This window comes from Stegodyphus dumicola, chromosome X2 (assembly GCF_044657685.1).
Source record: "Stegodyphus dumicola isolate Sdum_Otavi_A_Nest chromosome X2, ASM4465768v1".
Lineage (NCBI taxonomy): Eukaryota > Metazoa > Arthropoda > Arachnida > Araneae > Eresidae > Stegodyphus > Stegodyphus dumicola.
Window position 1 is genome coordinate 4,683,983 of NC_140781.1, and position 21,764 is coordinate 4,705,746.

General features: G+C 33.5%; 1 protein-coding gene and 1 long non-coding RNA gene across 5 annotated transcripts in view; one reads left to right on the plus strand and one right to left on the minus strand.

Annotated features, from left to right (window-relative positions):
• Positions 1-21,764, plus strand: part of LOC118198674 (1-phosphatidylinositol 4,5-bisphosphate phosphodiesterase epsilon-1-like) — a 482,557-nt gene that overhangs the window by 142,554 nt on the left and 318,239 nt on the right. For all 4 annotated transcript variants that reach the window (XM_085809195.1, XM_085809194.1, XM_085809193.1 and 1 more), the window contains one exon: positions 8,226-8,301. In XM_085809195.1, coding sequence (XP_085665321.1) covers positions 8,226-8,301 — 76 coding nt within the window. The remainder of the gene's footprint in view (positions 1-8,225; positions 8,302-21,764) is intronic.
• Positions 1-21,764, minus strand: part of LOC146992674 (uncharacterized) — a 236,318-nt gene that overhangs the window by 123,782 nt on the left and 90,772 nt on the right. The window lies entirely within an intron of this gene.

The following is a 21,764-nucleotide window of genomic DNA, read 5'->3' on the forward strand; positions in this document are numbered from 1 at the left end:
AGTTTAAGTTCTTTAGGTAAAAATGATCAAGTTATCCTGCGTTTTACATGAGACTGCACCAACTGAATTGCTAATGAAATCTTTTCGTTTCATTTTCGGAGCCAATAGGATAATTGAAATAATACGAATGCATTTACTGCACAGGTATCCAAGTTTTTGAAGAATATTGCCATAGGCCAACGTCGGGTTCGAGGAGCAGTTGAATAGATTGAACAAAGAATAATACTGAGACTACGAGTTCGAATACCCTTGTTGGGCTCTTGAATAGACCATTTGAATTAATTTTTTCCAATAAAAGAATCTCTTGTAGCTAGGAGAGCATGAATTTTCATTTTCATCGGCAGATATTTCTGAATTTGTGTCGTGGTCGTTCTCAGTAGTTTCATTATGGGAACGTTCATCAGAGAACTGTAAATTAGACCGATTTCGAACTATTTATTCAATTTGGTCTTGGGTAAGATATATATATAACGTCTCCTGCACGCATTTGAAGCCATTTCAAGAATATTTATAAATAAGCAAAATATGTAACAACAACGAAAAGTGAACTTTATCGGCCGAAATTTGAATCGTATCTGCTGTCATCGGTCCCACAGACTTCTTTAAAATATAAAGATTTCCGGGGGAATCTTCTGAGCAGTAAACACGAAAAGCTCAATAATGTTTTCTCCAGGATTAAAACTGCGGATATTTCATTTGCTAGCTGGACCTGCTACCTTTCACAAGAGCATGCAATGAGAAATGCAATATTTTCTTATAAAAGGAAAGAAAAAACCTCCAATCCAAAAATAATAAAAGATGGAATTGTCAAATTTCTCTAAAAGTGAAAGCAAGTTCTACAGATAAATTATAGGATATTTTTATTTTGTAAGTATTAACTTAATTTCATTAGTCTAATTAGATAACGTAATTTATGAAATCTTGTTACATAATATTAACTTCGGTAACTAGTATATTATCCTTTTAAAAATTCGCAGGGTTGTTCTCGGCATTAATTACTACTTTCAGTGGCCTTGACGCGGGCATTGGCGGAGAGTAAATTTTATGTGAGCAGAAAGAATGCGCCATACTTCATTTAATACTGTTTCTGTTCTTTCCTTCTTGCAACTGTAACTTAAGAATTTTTAGTGCATCTGCTGTTAAAGATTCAGTTGGCTTATGATGGCATAAACGCCCTTGTTGAAAAATTTATTATAATCATTACTTTTGAGCTAGGCAAATCCTACATTTTGGGTCATTACCCATTGGAAAAATCCGTAGTATAGGAAGTCAGTATATGAAACTTTAAATTGTTTGTTAAAATAATTGGGACAGCGAATTTATCCATTAGGCTGCCAGCTAAAGCCAAAGGACACCTTCCATAAGTCTCTATCTTGCCCTACTCATATTTTAGAGTATTTTAAACGTCCATTTTTCAGTTTTTATTTCTTTTTAAATGTTAATACTTCATATCTGGTCAAATGAAGTTCTTGATATTTGCTTTGCTACCATACTGCGAATTTTATCTCTTTATTCCATTAGTTTTACTTACTCAGCGACTTTTTGCAATGAATTTTAAAATCAAAACCCTAATTATTTAACGCTTTTTGAATTATGTAGCCCTTTACAGAGGTTTGATCGATTTTTAATATTTTTTGCAGCTAACCTGACAGTCTCTTTCTTAAAGTGCTGCAGAAAGTATATCTATATCCCTTAACATTTTTGTACATACTGAGCAGCAAAAATATTTTGTTGCACTATATGTTTGCTCTTATTCATATATTGTATTCACAAATGGTGGCATGGATAAGACCTCTGAACACTTTTAGCTCGACCGAATACGGTTTTCTGTGAATAATTGCCTGGCTACATTTCGTGGTTCTCCTTATGTGTAACGTAAGTATAATCCAGTTTCCCTGGCAAAAACATTAACGAAAATATCCGTAATATAGAAAATAATGCACAAAGTAGTCTAATAATGAAAAACATAAAGAGGAATCTGAATAAAAAAAACTCCAAAAGTTTACACTAACTGAGAGCACGAGCCATTTGAATATTCGAAAATGCCAGGTAAGTGGATTGTGTTTATCTCGTTAGATTATCTCGTTAGTGGATTGTGTTTATCTCGTTTCTCTCGTTAGGCAATTAGTTATTTATCATAAAGCTATGAGGTAATTTTGCTTTTTTCCGTTTATCGTAATTGATTTCAACAAAGATTGCTTAGTTAAAAAATTGATATCGAAGGAAACAAGCTAGATGGAACAGCAACTAAATTAATAGTCTCTTTCTTAACTTATTGCAGAAAGTAGAGAAAGTCTGGAACGACCTGTCTAGCTCATCTATCTCTATCAATTGCATAAAGGAATAATCTCGCACAGAAACTTGTTTAAACGGCAGCACATCTGAGATATATGAATTAATAATATAAATTGAAACGGTTTAAACAATATGAAAATGGAAGATGAATAAATTCTAGAAAGGTGTTTTTTGATTTTTTAATGTTTCAACGAACAATGTTATAATTCTTTTATTAATTTTATATTAATTCCTGTTTGTTTTCTTTCTTTTTTTATAAACTGCGCTATTTAGTTTATGACTGCATGAGCATCAAAATTTAAATATGCATTGAGCGCAAATAACTTTTTTAGGTTTTGTTCTGAAAAGCAACTCAGTTTAATAACCTTGAAAAATATTCAAGTAATTCAAAAAAATCTGGCGAATTGTACAAGCAGGTAAAGGAGATTTAAATAAGTAGAGTTTGAAATTGAATGCATGTGCCGACATGGAGCGCTCAGGTGATACAGAGTGCTGTTGAGTGATAGCTAAGAGAGTTTTGCTGCGTAAAATCTTAATTCCGTATGCAGATTTCGAGTGGTGTGCAATAGTATATGTACATGGAAATCACTGATATGCATTTTACCTATGGCGCGGCGGAGAGGAATGGAAGAGCTGCTTAAAGGAGGTTCAAAAGAATCGTTCTCTGCAGCTGTTTTGAATACCTACTCCATTTTAGCAATCTCATAGACAAAAATGTATGTCAAAGTGCTCTGCTCTCGCGTAGCTATGATACCCCTCGAAATTCGAAAGGGAAATGACGATTTTACCACAGAAAACAGTTTTTGTTACATGCTCAACAGAGCTATATACCACCCCTACGCGTCATTTCCGCGCATACATTCCATTGCAAAATATGCTTGTTTCTTTCTTTTCTATCTCCAGTTACATTTTTGTCATACATTTTTAAAACACCGTGTATATTATATTACAGTATCTTTCTCCTTGTGGGGTTCCAAACTTTTTGCCCAACAGCTAAATATGTGGTTCACATATAAGGTGACTTTGAACCAGTTTCCTTAAAAAGGTTTCCGCAAAGGCATTCATAATAAACCTGGTAGCTGTCTTGTGATGCGGCTCTATAAATTAACCGGCGTAGCCTAAAGAGTCAAAATCGTGATCACCTTTCTTCAATCTCTCTTGCTGAAAACCTTTTTATGATCTCTTCCTTCATATGAATTACTGCATCTTCTTTTCATAACTATTACAGTTCAATTGAACTTGAGATTTTTATGTTATTAGCTCTGCGAGATATTATAAGTGCGGTTTCTTTAAATATCGAATTCTATGATTTTATCTGATTTTTATCAGAATTAAATACTACGGGTTTGAATTGTATATAATGAAACTGATGAGCCTGTAGAGTCATAAATTATTCTGAGGCAGGAAACGTCAAAAATATGCAGTGCCCTCGCCGGGACCTCTTGATATGGGCCGAGTATGTTTCCAGTTACATCACGAAGATATATGGAAAGAAGGAGAAAATATCTTACATTTTTTTCTTATTAAACAAAGGGAGAAATGTTCTATTGGTTTATTAAAAGTAAATTAAACTCTTTTTAAAGTTTTAAAAAATTTTTATTTAATCAAAGAGAAAAATTATACATATTTATATTTTTTTAAAAACCAATTATCACTCAAATTCAGAAGTTTACATGAGCATTATAATAAAGCTCAGAGATAATGTAATTTTCCTTTTCAATATGATATTTGACTTTAGTACTTTCTACCCGCATGCTAACTTCTTTCAAAATCTGAAGAATGCGTTTTCAGATATTTATTTTACATTTTCTGTAAAGCAAACAAATGTCCTTGTAGTTTATAAACTATGTGAAAACTTATAGATAAAAAGATATTAAAACAGTGCTTAATATACGTCCCTTGTTTCTAATAAACAAAAACAAAACAACAACAAAAAAAAAAAGGATAAAAGTGTTCAAACACGTTCATTTCAGAAACTTTAATCTTCGAATTTTAATTTCGTTGTTATTATACGTACAAACAGAGTTATTACATCCCATTTCAAAGCTATTATAAAAACTAAATTCTTTTTGTAAAATTTTTGGACTTCGGCAGAAGAAGCAGGCGAAGGAACACAGTAAGTGCCCTAATAAAGTGAATTTTTAAATAAACATTTTCCCAGTCATGCGAAAACTTTTAGACTTCATGGAGTTATTTACTAAGTCAATGGTACAAGGGCATCTTATTATATCTGAAAAACTGTATTTTAAAACTGGGGAAAGAAAACGCTTACATAAGCTGAAAAGAAATATTTCAGCTTTCCATTGACAAACCTAAAAACAGTAGATGCAATAAAATATAGCTTTGGAAAACGAATAGCATGTTGAAAATTAGGAAAAAATGGATAAAATTCAACATAAAAATATCTTTAGGGCAGGAAAATCTCAAAGAAAATTTAAAAGTTTTTTTTTTTTTTTTTTTTTTTTTATTTGTAAGAGAGGGAAGATGCTAGAGGAGTAAAGACTGAAGAGCCTGAAGATCTCAAGAATAGATGCGCACTAAAGGTATCTGGTATAAAGATATATAAAATCTGAAAAAATAATAAAATTTTAAAAAGTGAAGCGTACACGGAAAGTGAAGTGCGTGTAGAAACTCTTGAAGCATAACAAAGAAGATGAAGTGTCTGGCTATAAAAACCGTCGTTATGAATACTCAGTATATCATTACGCTGTGCGTAGTTAATTAAGCTGCTTAAGCGGCTTTTCCTCAAGTGACTGCTACGTGTGATGGCAAATCTGCCAAACAATTAAAAGATGTTCCAGAACTCACAATTTATTCAATGGTTAAGAACTTCTATCCCATGTCTTCAATACAGAAAACAAAACAGAACTAAAAGTCAGTAGAAATGTGTAAGTAACATGCCGCAATAAAAGAGTTTGGATAAAGTCTATAAAAATATTTATATAATGCATCAAAGTTTCCTCAGAGAGACCTCCACGAAGGCATCCCTTACCTTGGGCAGATAGTCATAGTATGAGTTGCCATAATCAGTTAATCCCAACCTAGCAACAGAAATCCTTTTTAATAATGTATTAAAATTTATAAAAATAAATCCATGTACCTATGATATAGGGAAAGAATTGAAGTAACAGGAGAAATTCCTCCAATTCCGTCTTCTCTGAAAAAAATCGAAATTACGCAATTGAATATAAACTATGTCTCTATAATTTTTTAAAACTGAAGTCGTAAAAAGTCGAGATCTAAGAAAAATTAACTTTACCTAACCTTCTCTCTATATAAATTTTTTTCTGATTTTATACGTCTCTTGGCACGCTCATAGAGCTTTTGGATTACTCAACAGACTTTATTTTTTGGAAAGCACTTGTATCCCTTCGTTACAGTTTTCTGAATATCTGAAGTGCTCAAATAAATGGCGCTTTTACGGAAACGTTTCGTTATAGGAAGCAAACATTAATCCGAAGGGAATCAAGCTGGAGAGTAAGAAGTGTGATAAGAGCTTTTGTTTGTATTTAAAATATTTGAACATTGTATGTTTGAAGCATGATTAAGAGATATTTTTGTTTTCAAAACGTTTCCTGAAGGCAGATGAATTGCACGAAGAAAGCGTTTTCATTATTAGTTTGGCACCAAATCTGCAGTCGGAGGTTGGTTTGGTTTACATGATTATGGCAAAGCACTCGAGGGCCTAAGAGGAGGAGTGCCTTCGTGGAGGACCTTCTAAGGGGAACTCTCTCTGATACACATTACGCATGTTGAAAACCACGAAAAGGACTATGCAGGGAGCAATTCACCAAGATTCGAACTTAGGACCGAACTGCCTGTGTTCAGCGATTTTGCCACTCAGTTTGCTGGTGGGCCCTACAGTCACAGTTATCATCTGAACAAAATCAGAGTTCCATGCAAATGTTCTTTCCATAACTACATGCTACTTTAGTGGAAGCGTGCGAAAATGTTTTTATGGCTGTGGCTACTAGTTATATCATCTTGTAGATTTTCTGAGATTATCTGTAAAAAATTCATTCCTTAAAGTTTTTGCATAATTTTTATATGTGATCAAGTTATTAAAATCTTCATGTAATTAGCAATGTGAAAGTCAAAATCACACAGATATACTTTTAGGTAAGTAGGTAATTTAGTGGGTCATTGCACTTGAGGGCTATCTGTCTTAAGAAGAAAGCATGCCTGTAGGTTTTTCCAAGCAGATACATATGCTCATTATCTATGGGAAGGGTAGTCACGAAACCTCCACACAGCCCTTCAGTTCATCATCCGTCTACTTGCCTAGACAGAGTCTTATTAACTAGACTCGAGAAGAATTAACATTGGCTAAGGGATATTTTGCTTAGTTAGATATTTGTTTCTTTCAATCATTTTAACTATCAGTTTTACTAGGATTTTACATTTTATTAACTTCTTAGTCTAAACCAAAGCAGCGATAATTCCAAACATCATTATCAACAGCCAAATGTTATATGCATTTATGTGCTCAGTTTTGAAAATTATTTTTATTTTAGGTGATATTTTTACTTATTTATTTGTTTATTGTGTTCTACTGTTAGCACATTAAATTTTATTTGATGTGAATTTTCTATTTCTATGTCGTTGTTGTTTAAAAAATTGCTTTATTGCGTTTACAACAAAAATTCATGGATTTCGTCAACAGCAATTTTTTTTACCTCTCTAAGGACTTCATAGAAAAACGTTATCACAGAAGATCTCATTTTATTTGCCAGCAAATCAAAATTATTTTAGCCAAACATAAGCTTTTCAAAAGTTATTTTAAAAAAGAAAACTGCAGACAAGGCTTTTTCTCCCTTTTTTGTAAAGGACCACTTAAAAATTTTGCACGTAGCCTGCGGGCGCAGAATTGTTACGTGTTCCTTAAAGACATATTATAAATGCACTTAAAATTGGGCATCGCAAATTTACGCACTGCTATATTACCTTATTTCACAAAATAAATATAATAAACTTCGAATATTAGAAATGAATATAAAAATAAAGCACCGTTATTTGACACCATGAGCTCCGTAGTCAGGTGTAAAGTTGAGTTACGTGCACTGCACTTTTTGATGTCAAAATGTCACAGCAATATTTTCAAAGTTTTTTCCCGTTACGTTATTCTATTTATATTTCTCAGTTCTGCCATCAAAAATAAAACGGCCATTTAGCGGTTTTTATTGAGCAGAGCAGAGGAGGAAAGCTTGGAAACATAAAGGAATATGTGTACAATCGGCGGAAAGGGTTGGTAAAAAAAAAGGCGGATTGGTAAAAAAAATACCAATGGTTGTCAGAGTGTTGGCTTTCTGTAGGCCGTTAAGATTTTTGCTTATATTTCCAGTTATAGTTGTAGTTGCTTGAGAAAGTGAGCGATTTGAAGAAATAACACTTTGTTGCGAAAAAAATTGTTTCGTTTTTATTTCTAAAATGCAATTTTCTTATATTTGCATATTTATTGTCTGAAATTATATCTAACTTATGTTAATTATAGCTTCATATTCTTAATTTGCATTACATATGATAAAGTAAAATTGAAATTCCATGGAATTTGTTGTTAAGTATATAATTTTGTGTAATATATTTCTTATTTAACCGCCAGAAATCTGTATTTAATAAAGGTTATGTAAGAACTTAAAAAATTGTGATATATGCGATTTCACATTTTTGTTGCATGTAATTCGCAGCTACAAGTAAGATTTACTAGAATAAAGATAAAGGATTTTGAAGATAGGGGGGTCAGATGTTATTGTGAGATCAGAATATTTTCAAATATTATTTATTTCTTTATCTCTCTTTCAGATATGCCAATGAAAGAATGGATATTTTACTGTTGCTGAAAACCTTTATGCGAAACTTTTGTTCTAAATAAAATATAGATATATATATATTTCTGCTGCTGGAAAGATTGATGTAAATATTTTGTTTTTCAGACTGAATATAATGATCAAAGACGGTGCAGTAGTTCAAAATCCAAAGGAACTAAAGGAACGCATACTCCAAGCTCAAGTAAGTTGTTTCATAACTTGTTTCTTAATGGACTTACCCTGATAGACAGTCTGAAGTTCACTTGTGTATACAACGGAAGCAAATCAGCAGGATTTAGAAGAGAGAAATTAACTGAAAGCAAACTGTTGCAATCTCCTGCTTTAATTAGAACATTTAACTTCAATTAGAAATGCTTACTTATAACTAGGGCTATTTAGTACTATCTATAGAAGGTACAAGCAGCAAATAAGATATTATAGATAACAATAGAGATTTAAACCGCCACTAACATGCTGTAGCATAAAGAGAACAGTATTAAATTGAACAGGATAGATTTCATTATTCTGTACTAAATTGAGAAGGGAGCCATTTTAGAGTTTCTTAGTTAATAATATGTTCATGTAAAATTTAGGAACAATCGTTGACCATCATTTGTATGAAAACTTACCAATGACCTGAAATTTGAAGACAAATAAATGGTAAAACGCTGAAAGGCCTGTAGCACGTAGATATAAGAAATGCTTGAAAATGTTCATAAGGCTAAATATCTCCTTAACCGTCACAAACTCGCAGTTTCAAAATAAGAAATAAATCACAAAAAGTAGGCTTCCTGAATGGGATAAACTTGGTCACAAAAAGTATTACATTTAAAATTCATAAGGGCTCCCTTCAAAACAAAGTCTTCTTATTTTACTTAAAATTTAAAAATACATTTTCCGTTGTTGACCATCATTTGTATGAAAACTTGTCAATGGCTTGAAATTTATTAATACAAATAGATAGTAAAACGATGAAAGACTTAAAACGACGTAGATATGCGAAATGTTTGAAAAAGTCTGCAAGGATTAATATCTTCTGAACAGCCACAGACCAGTAGTTCCAAAATAATCAATGGATCACATAAAAGTAGACTTTCGAAATATGATAAATTTGGTCACGAAAAATTACTAAATTTAAAATTTATAAAGGTTCCTTTAAGACACAGTCTGCTCCTACTACTAAGTTGTTTCTGACATTATTAAATACATTTTAGAGTGAGAAAATCTGACTCTGTAATATGGAATCGTAACACATATATATTGATATTTTACGGATGTAAATATATCTTATAGAAATTTGTTTAATCTAAAACTTTCAGAAATTATTTAGGAATTTCATTCAATTAAATTTTCAGAAATTATTAAGTTAAATGCGTAACTGTCTGTAAATATACTTCAATTACGATCTCCAAAAAATTCCCTTAGTGACATCTCAAATAAATTTTATTACAAGAGGATGGACTTTTTCTTCTACCTATTGGGATATGAGAAATGTTTTCCTGATTTATTTATAAACGTTTTCCTGAAAATATATTTTAAGCAGCATGTATTCACCTCTAAGTATTGAATATTTTTCTAACATGTTTCACTTGATCAAATTTTCCTACTCTTAAAACCTATTTAATTTAATTTATTTTTAAAAGGGAGTCATAGTCATTATCATGATTTAATTTGAGGTTCTTCGATGGAGAATCTGATCCACAGCCTTTCAAGCAGACTTGGAAAATATATTGGAAGAGACTCTTTAGCGGCTTTTGGTATAGTTCCCTTCCGCAGAGTTTTGAGTCGAAATTAAAGTTTTGATACGTACAATTCCTTCCTTGCCTATTCGTTTAATTACAGAAATGGAATCTCCAGTTGCCGAAGAAACCTCACTGTCTGATTATCAAAATTCAAAACAGCATTTTTCTAAGATCTTTTAACTCTTTGCTCCTTTGAATAAGAAAAATACATTTGACAGACACTAGTTTTCGAGAGATGGAAGGGTTGGAAACATATGGCTGTATTTCTCTTCAGAAAAATGATCATATAATGAGAAGTGTAAAGAAATAATCTGTACTACTGGAAACTTGAGTCTGCTATGAAATATCCAATGAGCTGTACGTACACTAATGATTATGTACACTAACTGTTAGCTTTATTAAAAATCTGTGTTACACCAGTGTACGTTATAAAAATGAATTCATTTTTCGATATGAAGCATAGTAAGTTTTCTCTCATAAAAGAAATAATTTGATGAATAAAATTTTGTATACAGTAAGTATATCATGCTACTTATTAAGTTCAACGTAACCCATTGTTCGTAATAATATCAGGCAAATCTCTCAAAAGCATAACAGTGTTCTCAAATCTGAAATAAACTTGGTGTCTTAATCAAATTTTAAAATGAACGTCTCGATCTTATCTTAGTTAAAAAATTATATTTCTTTAAACGATACGACATTAATTTTCATATTAATAAGAATAATTTCTCATTATCTTTACACATTGAGAGGTTTGAAAAAAACTTTATACCTACCTGTCCATTCTAGGTGTGAGAAATAAATGAAATTTATTCCTTGTAAACAGATACGACTCATATTAAAAACTATTCCATCAAATCCATTGCCTATTCGACGGATTTGAAATTGATTGGTTGTTGACAGCAAACATACTAGTAGCCTTTAGGAAGATATTCTAAGGAAACTATATTGTACTGACGCTACCCATGGGTAAACCCATTCGTCGAAAATTTAGCCCTGGAAGAACTACCAGCGATATTCCTTACTCGGTCATACTTGGCTCATATCTTGCTTCCTTCCTTAAATAATAAGAATACTCAATTAAAAAGATCAATATAGAAACTCAAAACATTAAGAAAATCTAAAACTTCACAAATTTTCAATTTCCTATGCATAGAACTTGTAGGTATGGCTATGTAAATGCACATACCAACTTAAAAATGTTTCCGAAAATCAGACGTACAGATTAGTCCTTTACAGAAACTCCTCTGGATCACAGTCATGAAAATGTTATAAGAATTGTATTTCCAAGATGGACATGCATTTTCTAGATTAGCAATAATGGCATAATAAAAAACGTTAGGATTAAAGATATAATGTTTTCCTTAATAAATAATTAATTTCCCAGTTACGATCCAATTCATTTAATAGAACTTTACATTCTGCTATAAAATGAACAGAAATACTTTACTTCATTCATATAATCAGTTACTTTTCACTCTAGACCAGACTCTAATACTCAAATTGCATAATAATATTTTAAGCTTTTTACTACTTTTAGAAAGTTTTTTCTCGAAACTAATTTGAAACTAAAACAAGAATTAGCATCGACATGAAAAATCATTGTTTTTCATTGATAACTAACTTCAACATGTATTTTTCCTAGGATTATGAAAAGGAAAATTTTATTAGCAATCCATTTTGTTCAAATGTACCTGAAATTTTATCTCGTGAAGAAAAAGAACAATTGATAGAAGTTTCCTGCGATCGAACTCTAACTGAAGATTTCTAAAGTAACACATTTGTTAAATTTTGGCTGAACCGAATAAAAGATTTAAATTCATTTCAAATAAAGCTATTCAATTTTTATTGCCTTTCTTCACAACCTATTTATGTGAAGAAGAATTTTTGTTCCATGTTATCTTTGAAAATTAAATGCAGAACAAAATTAAAAGTGGATCCTAATTTACGGTACTACGTGAAGTAATACCAAACATAAACTAATCTCTCTTAAACAGGCCCAAATTTCCCACTAAATTTTAGAATTTAAGTATTATAACTTTAATTTTGATAACTGAAATGGTAACCAGTTTTTAATCTGATATTTTTTATCTGTGATATTTAATACAAATAGCCAATAGCAGATAGCGAAATATGTGTATATTTTTTAATATTTCTATTGAGAAATTGAAAATAATCATTGTAAAATATAGTGGTGGTACTAAAGATTTTCAGTTTTTGTGTGGATGATACGCGTTAGTCAAAAGGTTCACAACCGCTGCTTTAGAGCATTTGTATTCAAAGTTTTCGAAAGGGGTCAAGAATATAGAAAATACGGCTTCGAGAGCATTTTTATTAACTACTATTACATCAGTTTGTAATGTATTTTTTGCCTCCTTAGAGTGTGGCTTCCTGGTGTAATTGAAAGTACGACCCCTTAGGCTGCGTTCAGACGGCGGCGTAAAGGGCCTAGAGGCGTAGTCATAAGGGCATAAAATACGAGAATTCCGTTCATACTTGCGAGAACGGTGTGTAAGCCGTGACCAATGAGAGAAGCTAAATTTGCGCATGCGTGGATGTGTCTACAGCTTTCCCACGCTGTTCTCCTGCTCGATAGATTTTCCGCGTTCGCTCTGCTTGTATTGTGACAGCGAAATCTTCTGTAGAACGCCGCTTCTTTTTAGCTTTGCTCTGATTGGTCGACGCTTATCCCAAACTCGGCGTAAAGTTTCTGGCTGCCCCTATCTAAATTATTCTGGCCTTTTTTCGGCGCAAAATTAAGACCTTCTGAGTTTTTTGCCTTTTTTTGACTCAGTGCGAAGGCACTTACTCCAAGTCATTCGGCTTATCAAAATTTTTACCTTATTTGACAATACCCTCTTTCGGATGATTTAATTTCCTTTGAAGATGTGGAGGTAAAGGCGTAATTGCCTATGAACTCCGTAAATTGCACTTCCTTGATCCTTGATCCTTGGCGTAAAGTTGAAACTTTGAACCCTATGCCACCAGTCCTAAACCAGATTTTGTGACGTAGCACAGACTGGTTGCCTTGGCAACGGAGCTCGGCTTTAACCGCTTCGGCCCTTTACGCCCCCGTCTGAACGAAGCGTTAGATTCGGGAAGTTCGGATTTCGAATCCCGGCAAAAGCGTTATGGCACCCAAACTAAGATGTGGTGGACGATAATTCGTCACCCCCAAAATCTGGTACTGTGTTCCCATCCCTCCAATCGCCCTTTAAGTGAAGGAGAATGTAAGGTATCTTCTGCCTCCTTACCGTGTCTTCGTGGTTTAAATGGAAACATGTCCGGCTAATACCGGGAGGCCCGAAGTTCAAATTTCAGCGAATATATTGTACATATTTCCCAGCCCATTTTTCGAGAAACTTATAACGTATCGTATTCTTTGGTAGCATAAATATTCGAAACGTCTTAAAAGTGAATGATCACTATGTCTTGTAAGGAAGGTACTACAGAGATTGAGAAAAGGTGTAAAGGACCCTTTTATTTAATTTAAATAAAAGGTAACAGAAGACACCTCTCTTGCTTACAGAAACCAGCATTTATGGCTTAAATCAAAGATAATGAATTTAACATAACTATATAATGGTAAGTTAGCCTTACCGCTACATGAATAGAGTAACGCGCAAGTAGGCTCTGAGCTAATTCGACGCGAGAAGCCTAATGGCGAGAATAGCGCAACGCTGCAGAAGACTCTTCTCAGGAGCATCAAATTAGCAACGTGACCTTCAGCAGGCAGAACACATTAATATGTTTCGAAAGAGTTTCATTCATGTTACCAACTTCTAAAAGTTCTGCATATGTTAATTTGTGGATTTACGCTTTGGCAGCTAAGAATGATGGTTCGGTAAAACCATCGAAACTAGTCCAAAGAAAATTTGCAAATATAACGCTGATTTTTTATTGTTTGACTTAAAAATTAATATTTGTTCGACGTGTTATTTTACTTTAATTATAAGAACTTTATTATCTAATTCTTTTGTATTAGGTACAATTCTCTCTATTTTATTGAAGAAGCTTAATTCTCATAACCTATAACGTCCTTTTTCCGTGGCTGTCATGCATTCTTCTATGCGTGGGTTCTGGATATATATTTACTACTCAATGTGGACGTGAACGTAAAACCGACTTCTCATATAACATGAATTTAATAGCGCGAACACTTTATTATCACACGAATAAAACAAATCGTTTGCACAAAAATAGAACTGTATATATAGGGTTTTGGTACAGGGTTTTGCTTTCGTTATTATTACATCCTCTTCTCTTATATTCTAAGTCACATGAGAGAGATAAGTGATGCACGCCGATTGGCTAAACTGCGCATGCGTGATCATCAAGTCATCACAGTGGCTTTTCAGCATATATAATGTAAATATATATTAGTTTCCGTAGAAAGTCCTCCATGAAGGCATCTCAGCCTTTAAGCAGATTGTTCTTGTATACTTTGACATATTCCAATAAACTAGCATTAGTAACGAGTAGTATTAGTAGTAATAATACTAACGGGACATTGCACCGGAGTCAGAGTCCCTGCCCTAGAGGACTTAGGCCCCCCCTTACAAAGTTTTCATTGACTAACACTGTTAACCAGAGAACAGGGGCTCCATTACCTAGCTGACATGATGTCTGCCTTACACGGATTAAAGCCCCTGGCTCCAGAAGCTATTTTTTTATCACTAAGCAAAATAAGTTTACAGTGGCATACCAGAGACGATGCGAGAGGGCGCCACCCCCCAGTCGATACAGAGGGTGGTGGTGTGGTGGTGTATTTAATTATGGCAAAGCACACTAGGGCTATCTGCCTAAGGGGAGGGATGCCTTCGTGGAGGACTTTCTAAGGGAAACTGGCTCGTATACACGTTACACAAGGGGAAAACCACGAAAACACCCATGCAGCCAGCCCGTTCACGGGATTCGAACCTCGGACCGAACTACCAGTGTTCAGCGACTTTACCGCTCGGCCGCTCGATACAGAGGGACTTTAAAAATTTCTAAATTATTTCACCAAATAAAAAAGGCCGACGATCGCGAAGAGATCCGCAGGACCGACCCTCAATCCCCGGTTACTACTTCAACACTTCGTTCCCGTGATCGAGGCACCACATGCTCTCCCAGTACTAAATTAATTTCTCAATTTACAAAAGTCAGACATCGCCGTCCCTCTGCACCGACCTAGAAGAGCCAATCCCCCTCGGAAGGTCTTCGATATCTGACCATGTAACGTCCCCACAGCCAAGGTTGCACACAAGACAGTACCAGTACAATCCCTGTCAAGCCTGAACCACCATCGAATAAACTATGGCTCTAGTCCATACTGTAAAGACTGTTTATTTGCCCTAAAAATCGAAGCTGTCTGAACAGAAGTCCAACCAGTTGTCTCAAGGAACCCCGGGTCTCCCCCCCCACAAGTGGTCGGTTCCTGAAATTCCGCTCAGTCGATCCCAAGGATTGTTTGTCCAGCACCGTTAGCCTATGCCAGCCGAAGCCGACATAGTTACCAGCGAGCGCCACGAGGAGGCCGATGCTGAACTGAGGGAGACGAGGCAAGCCTCCATCCCTCGGTACCCACAACCTTAGATCAAACCCCTAGTCTCTTACCGACAGTGATCGGTTCCGGAGATTTGTCCTCAAGTACGGGCACTGCCCGCCAGCAACTAATGGGACAGAAAGAAGGCAGCAAAGCACTAAAATTTTACCATTGGGTTTGAATAGGCATAGACCTATCGTATGTATAGGTATGGTTAGATGAAAGGTAAAGTTCCCTATTGCTCCGCTCCAGTTTTTATGAAGAATATACCGAAAGCCGAATCCCAGGTTTTCCCACGCTTCTCTTTCTGCTACCAAACCCCTCGAAAGGACTTTCGGTTCGCCAGTATTTTAAGGGCTCCCATACCGCACAGACACAACATCCGTAGTTTCTTCGTACTCTTTCGAACCTGGGCTTGAGGTAGCAACCAGCATAATCGCCACATATACCAGCTGAGGCGGCTTTATATTTTCAACAGGTAGGTAAACAGGTAAAAGTGCATGGGGCACCAGAGCATTTCTCTGAACATTTCTTCCAAAATTCCTTTATCCCATTTTATTTAGTTGATGCTAGTTTTTGCAGCTTGCAAAACTGTTTCGTGCAAAAAATGTACTGCCTTTAGTTCCCCGGTTATTCTTTGATCCATAAGCTGAATCAGTAATATGATATTTGACAGAAGAAATTATTTTTTCCTTTTCCTGTTTTATGTTCATTTAAATTTTAAAATATATTCCTATGAATTAATATATTATCTATGATCAATCAAATCTTAGACTCTAAGCCATGATTTTACTACATTGTTCTGTTACGCGGCGGAATTTGCAGACCAAACAACCTCAAAAGAATTTTCGTGATCCATGCTTTTCACTTTCTTTTACGAAGTAAAGGAAGTATTGTAATCGCGGAAAATTTCTGGCATCATATTTCAACAGAAATATCCATTTTGACCTTTCCCCGAATCCATTTGGACGATGTTTCTGGGTGACGTCTGTACGTCCTTATTTTCGTCCTTTATTTTCGCAGTTCTTGGTCGTAGTCATATACTTCAATTAGTGTTTTAAATGATGAAATAATTCAGATTTTGGCAAAGTCAAATTAAAAAAACAATTGAATTTTCGACAAATAACTAAATCTAACTTTTGATGCGGTCTCCCGGTTCCTTTACTTTATTTGGAAAGATGTACACTCGTTATGAAAAAACAAAATTAGAAGAAGTTAGACTCCCGTGCGACAAAAATTGACCGGGATATTTAATTTCAAAATCTACAATTTTTTATGTCATTTTCAACTTACCTTGCGAAACCAGTTAATTAAATTAGAATAAATCGAGGAAATATTTTTAAATGAATTGCAGCAAAAAATGTGTATAATTCCGAGGCCTTAAAAGGAAGTCATGTGGTATCCACATCGATTAGTTGCTATCACACTAGGAAAAGGTGTATTAAATACTATAGGATTTTCTGAACAGTGTTCAAGCATCAGTTTTATTTTGGAGCTATCTTCTGCATTTCCATACAATAAAAATATCTGGTAGTATATTATAACTAGGATAAAATTACATTATTTCGCAATTTCAGAACAATCCCGTTTCCTAAACAATAATTAGCTATTCATCGTTATAGCCTCTTTTTCTATGATTTCGTTTGATTTCTAAGGATAGTTTATAAGAAATTCTTTCTCTGCGAGCACACATTTGCCAACATAAAGAAGATTATTTATATTACTCCTTTTCTTGAAATGAAAACTCCACAAGCTAACGTACCTTTGAAGCTTCAGTAATTCACCCCAGTCATTGTTTGCTTCTTCGATTTCTTGGAATTCATTTATAAACCTTAATGACTTCGCTTTAATTTTCTTCAAGGAATTCTCTTTTATTTAAATCTATAGCCCATATGAACAGCAGCTGCTCCAACTTCTCAGAATGAGAACTTCTGCTTTGTTTATCATATCACTTCGTACAAACAAGAGGCTGTAGATGTCTTATGATTGATACTGATTATTGCACTTTTTAAAGTTTATTGAATTGATGCTTTAATCATTACTTTTTCAAAAGCTGTTTCTCAGAAAGTCAAGATTTTTTCATTAAGCCTAATTATATGTAGTATTTTTTTCTAATGCTAGAAATTTCTGTTTCCCAATCACAAGAACTCCGTCACATTTTCGTTTTGTGCTCATTCCTGTTAATAATAATCTTCTTACAAACGACTTCTCAGTCACGTTCTAAAATAATGACGTACGACTTTACTGTAAAGTGACGTGCTGAACACAAAGCCACCTAATATCGAACACTAATACCATTCGATAATGCAGCTTCTTCGGCTCCTGGTCAACTGGATCGGGAACCATCAATTCATCCATATGCATATCAGTGCTGTGAATAAAATAATGGCGAAATGATTATTCTGTAAAAATGCTCCACAAAACCAACCCTCCTTTAACAGATGGCCCTTGGGTGTTTTGCTGTAAATAATCATTCAACCAACCTTCCTGCTCCACACCACAGACACCTTTAGCATTGTTGAATTGACGCGTACCCTAGTTTAATAAGGTACATTGTGCCACACACATCGAGTATAAGTTACAAGGGAATAGTAAGGTTATTTCTTTGCGCAGTGTTATATATGAATATGTAGTAATTAAATTCGAATAATGTGGAATCCGGTACTTTTAACTTTTGCTATAGACATTGCTGAGGGTGAAAGCTTGTTGAAGCAGATAACAAAACTGAACTGAAGAAGATTCACCAATTTTATTTTTGCATATACATCTCAAATTATCTCCTTAGCAGGGAAATTTACTTTTCAATCATATTTGAATACAATAACTTCTTATATACACAGATAGAGAGATATTACGTCATTTCAGGCAGGAAAGCATAAGCGGCGCAGAGTTGTTTGCATAGCAGAAGTCAGGAAGAAACAAAAAGGGACGTAGTTCCTCGCAAAGCCGTATTTATACTACGTAGGGGCACAGAGCGTATTCTAAGCTAATGATTGATCAATATTAGTTTTAGTTGTCTTTATCAAGCAGTGTTATGCAATTTGGAATGATCTCGAATTTGGGAGAACAGATGAATTTATGGGGAGATCACCAAATCTAGAATCGTTAATTCTGAGGTCGCCAATTATACAGCTATCATATTTTATTATATCTTGAACATTATATATATATATATATATAATAAAAAAAGCTTTGTAATGCACTTGCAAAATACATGCATATACTTTATATATATGTAAGATAAAAATGTATGAATCAGAATTATAATATAACTATAAACATTAATTCTTCCTCTCTATTCTAAAATCGTAATAACTTATCTGCATTGCGTCATTCAAATTAATCATGCGATCTTAAGTATTTTGCCCTCTACCGTGCTAAAATGTAATTTCGCTGGCTTGCTTTCTATCCCAACAATATCAAAAATGTAAATCTTCTGTGGAAAGGCACGACTAGAGTGCCAAGTGATTGTGGCCACAAATATCAATTGGAAATAAAAATGGAATTAAAACTGCCTCGACTGCCAAGTTCTTTAAATACTACGCATTCAAAAAACTTCAATATGGGTCTAATCACGCATCGACACTACTCCGGCTTTTCCTAGTGCTTTTATTATGACATATATATACATCTAAAACGTGTAAGCATGTGTATGTATATACAATGTATGCATGAATGTGGCTTATTTTAGCTACATTGTTGCACTATAACTGTAAATGTATTCTTCTTTAAAAGGGCTATGCTAGTTGCATACATTTCTTCAGAAAGGTAATTACTTGATAAAAACTATAAGATTCTGAGCATTCAAAATGGTTGCTTATGCAAAAGTCGTGAATTCAATTTTTAGTTGCATTGCTAATATGCCTCTGTATGCGGTAGTATAAAGAAGGTTAAATAAATTTTATCACAAATGCCAGCAGTTTTTCTTAGTGTAGACGCAATTTATACAATTTATACTATGTATATGCGATTTGTTCTTAGAAACAATATTGATTATAGGTATATGCAGAAGATCTTTTTTATTGGCCTTTGACCTATTCCTAGGAAACTAGACAGACAGTCGAAAAATTAAGAATACCTTTTAGAGGTAAAAATGATACAAAATAGATGGTTCCTCTTATAAGATTTGCTATTCAAAAATTCTGGTTTCTGATTACATTCAAATTTCGTTTGCTCAATATACTTGTCTGGAAATGATAAAATATATTTTCATCCTAGTTTGATTCTGCTGTAATAAGGAAATATATTTGAAGTACCTGTCTAAAGTATTAAATTTCCTTCTACGCTCTAAGCATAACTAGTAGCAATGAAAAGAAAGCATATGTAGACTAACTAGAGAATAGCAGACAATGCAAGATCTGTAGTGTCGATGCATCGTATCTGAAGGATGGAATTTAGTTACACAAAAGGACAATTCTTACACAATTCTTGTTCATTTATTATCATTTAAACCCAGTTTACAGAAAACAAGTATTTTAGGTTTATAGACAGATGTTATTTTTCATAATAGCTTCGGGTGAAGAAATGAAAACAGTATGAGTTTTATACCTGAAAATGTACGCACATAAAATTAATGAACCATACAAAAACTATAATTTCTCTGAATTCGTTGTTATTGTAGTTTAATACGACACTTAGCTTTTATATCACAGTGTGGAGACCACGGGGTCATTCTTTTCTTTCCTGGAACGGAACAGGCAAAACTCATCTGTGCTCTCGCCGGGAATCAAACCATAGATTTTCCACTCTTTAGCTGGCATTGCACTGCAAGGGTACACACAGAACGAATTCTCTATTTTCTCACTACAAGTGTTTTTGCGATTATTTTGTTTCAAATTTGTACCTGAGTTGAAATTATTTACACTAAACTTATTCTTCAGTAACTTCTGTAAGCTTAATTAAATTAGCGTTTGGTGGTAAAAGTCAGTGCATGCAGTAAACAGGCAGTTCATCACAATTATCAATAGAAATGTCAACGCAGCATTCAGAAAACAATTTTAGCTTTCCTTTCTTTATCCACACAAGTGTTAATGTATAAATAGTGTTAAAATGTACACTGCTCAAAAAAAAAAAAAAAAAAAAAATGGGACAGTGCTATATCTCCCGTTTTACTGGGCCGATTGACAAAATTCAAATTGCGTTTTTCATGTCTCGAAAGCGCGACTTAGGATATATATTAGATTTATATATAGCACTATTCTAACATAGGTATTTTAACACAAAATCGGACTTTTTCTGAAATAACATACCAATTTTTTCCCTATTACGATTCTACGTCTGAAATTATACCAGAATACCAAGTTTCGTAAAAATCGTACGAGTAGTTTTAAAAATTAGCTCTCAAAGTTTTAGCTCCTCAATGTTAATTGAATTTGGCAAATATTTATTAATATCTCTTTTTTATTAAACTTTTTTGATTTTTTCTCTCACATTTCGAAATTTAGATTCATTCCAAATAAAATTTAGCCTTTTTTGTGTTTTATTTTTTAAATTTCTATTTTTAAACAATTTTTATAAATTTTTCGAAAAAAATTTTGAATTATAACCTATAAAATTTTTACCATCATCTTAAAGTAGGTGTATTTTTAAGCATATCTGCAAATATTAGACATTTTTATTCAAAATTTTCTAAGATATACACGAATTTACATATTTTCGAGTTTTGAAATTTGGCATCTTTTTTTTGAGCGATAATAACGCCAAATGTGGTCTATGGATTTTTGTTACAGTGAATTGCCACAGCTATTTTTAACCTTAAATTTCAAGTAAGATTTTACGGAGAATTATATGACATTTTTTCCCTCAGTGAAGCGTAATAAATATTTATTAATACTATATGAAAAGCTATTTTTTTAAATTATAGATGATATTATTCAAATTTTTAACTATTTTTTTTAAATTTCTCTCTATCTTCCTTTAAAAAAAAAAAAAATAAGAGTAAATGTTTACCTTCGGCGTTTTATCGTCTGCTACTTTACTTCGTTTAAATCGAATTGTCTAAAACTGAGAATTTTCGTTTGATATTTATTTGAATTTTATGACATTAACTGCATAATTTATTTCTGAACAAACTGTTGCTTTTGAAGTGGCTGAAAGAGCGGCTGATACTATCATCCACATTTTTAAAGCACAGTATATTTTTTATAGAAACATAATATTTAGAATAATCATTTTTATAAAAGTCAAATTATGATATAAACATACAGCCCTCTAGAGACTGAATTAATGGAAGTTCAATGGTTATGTAGAAATGATCTGCAGCTACTTAATGGCTGGATAAGTTAGCAGATTCTGTGGACAAGTAAGAATAATTCTATAAACGCCACCCAACATTCAGGATTCAATTAACAACGAGGATGCGATGTTTATTAAATGAATTTAAGAAATTTTAAAACA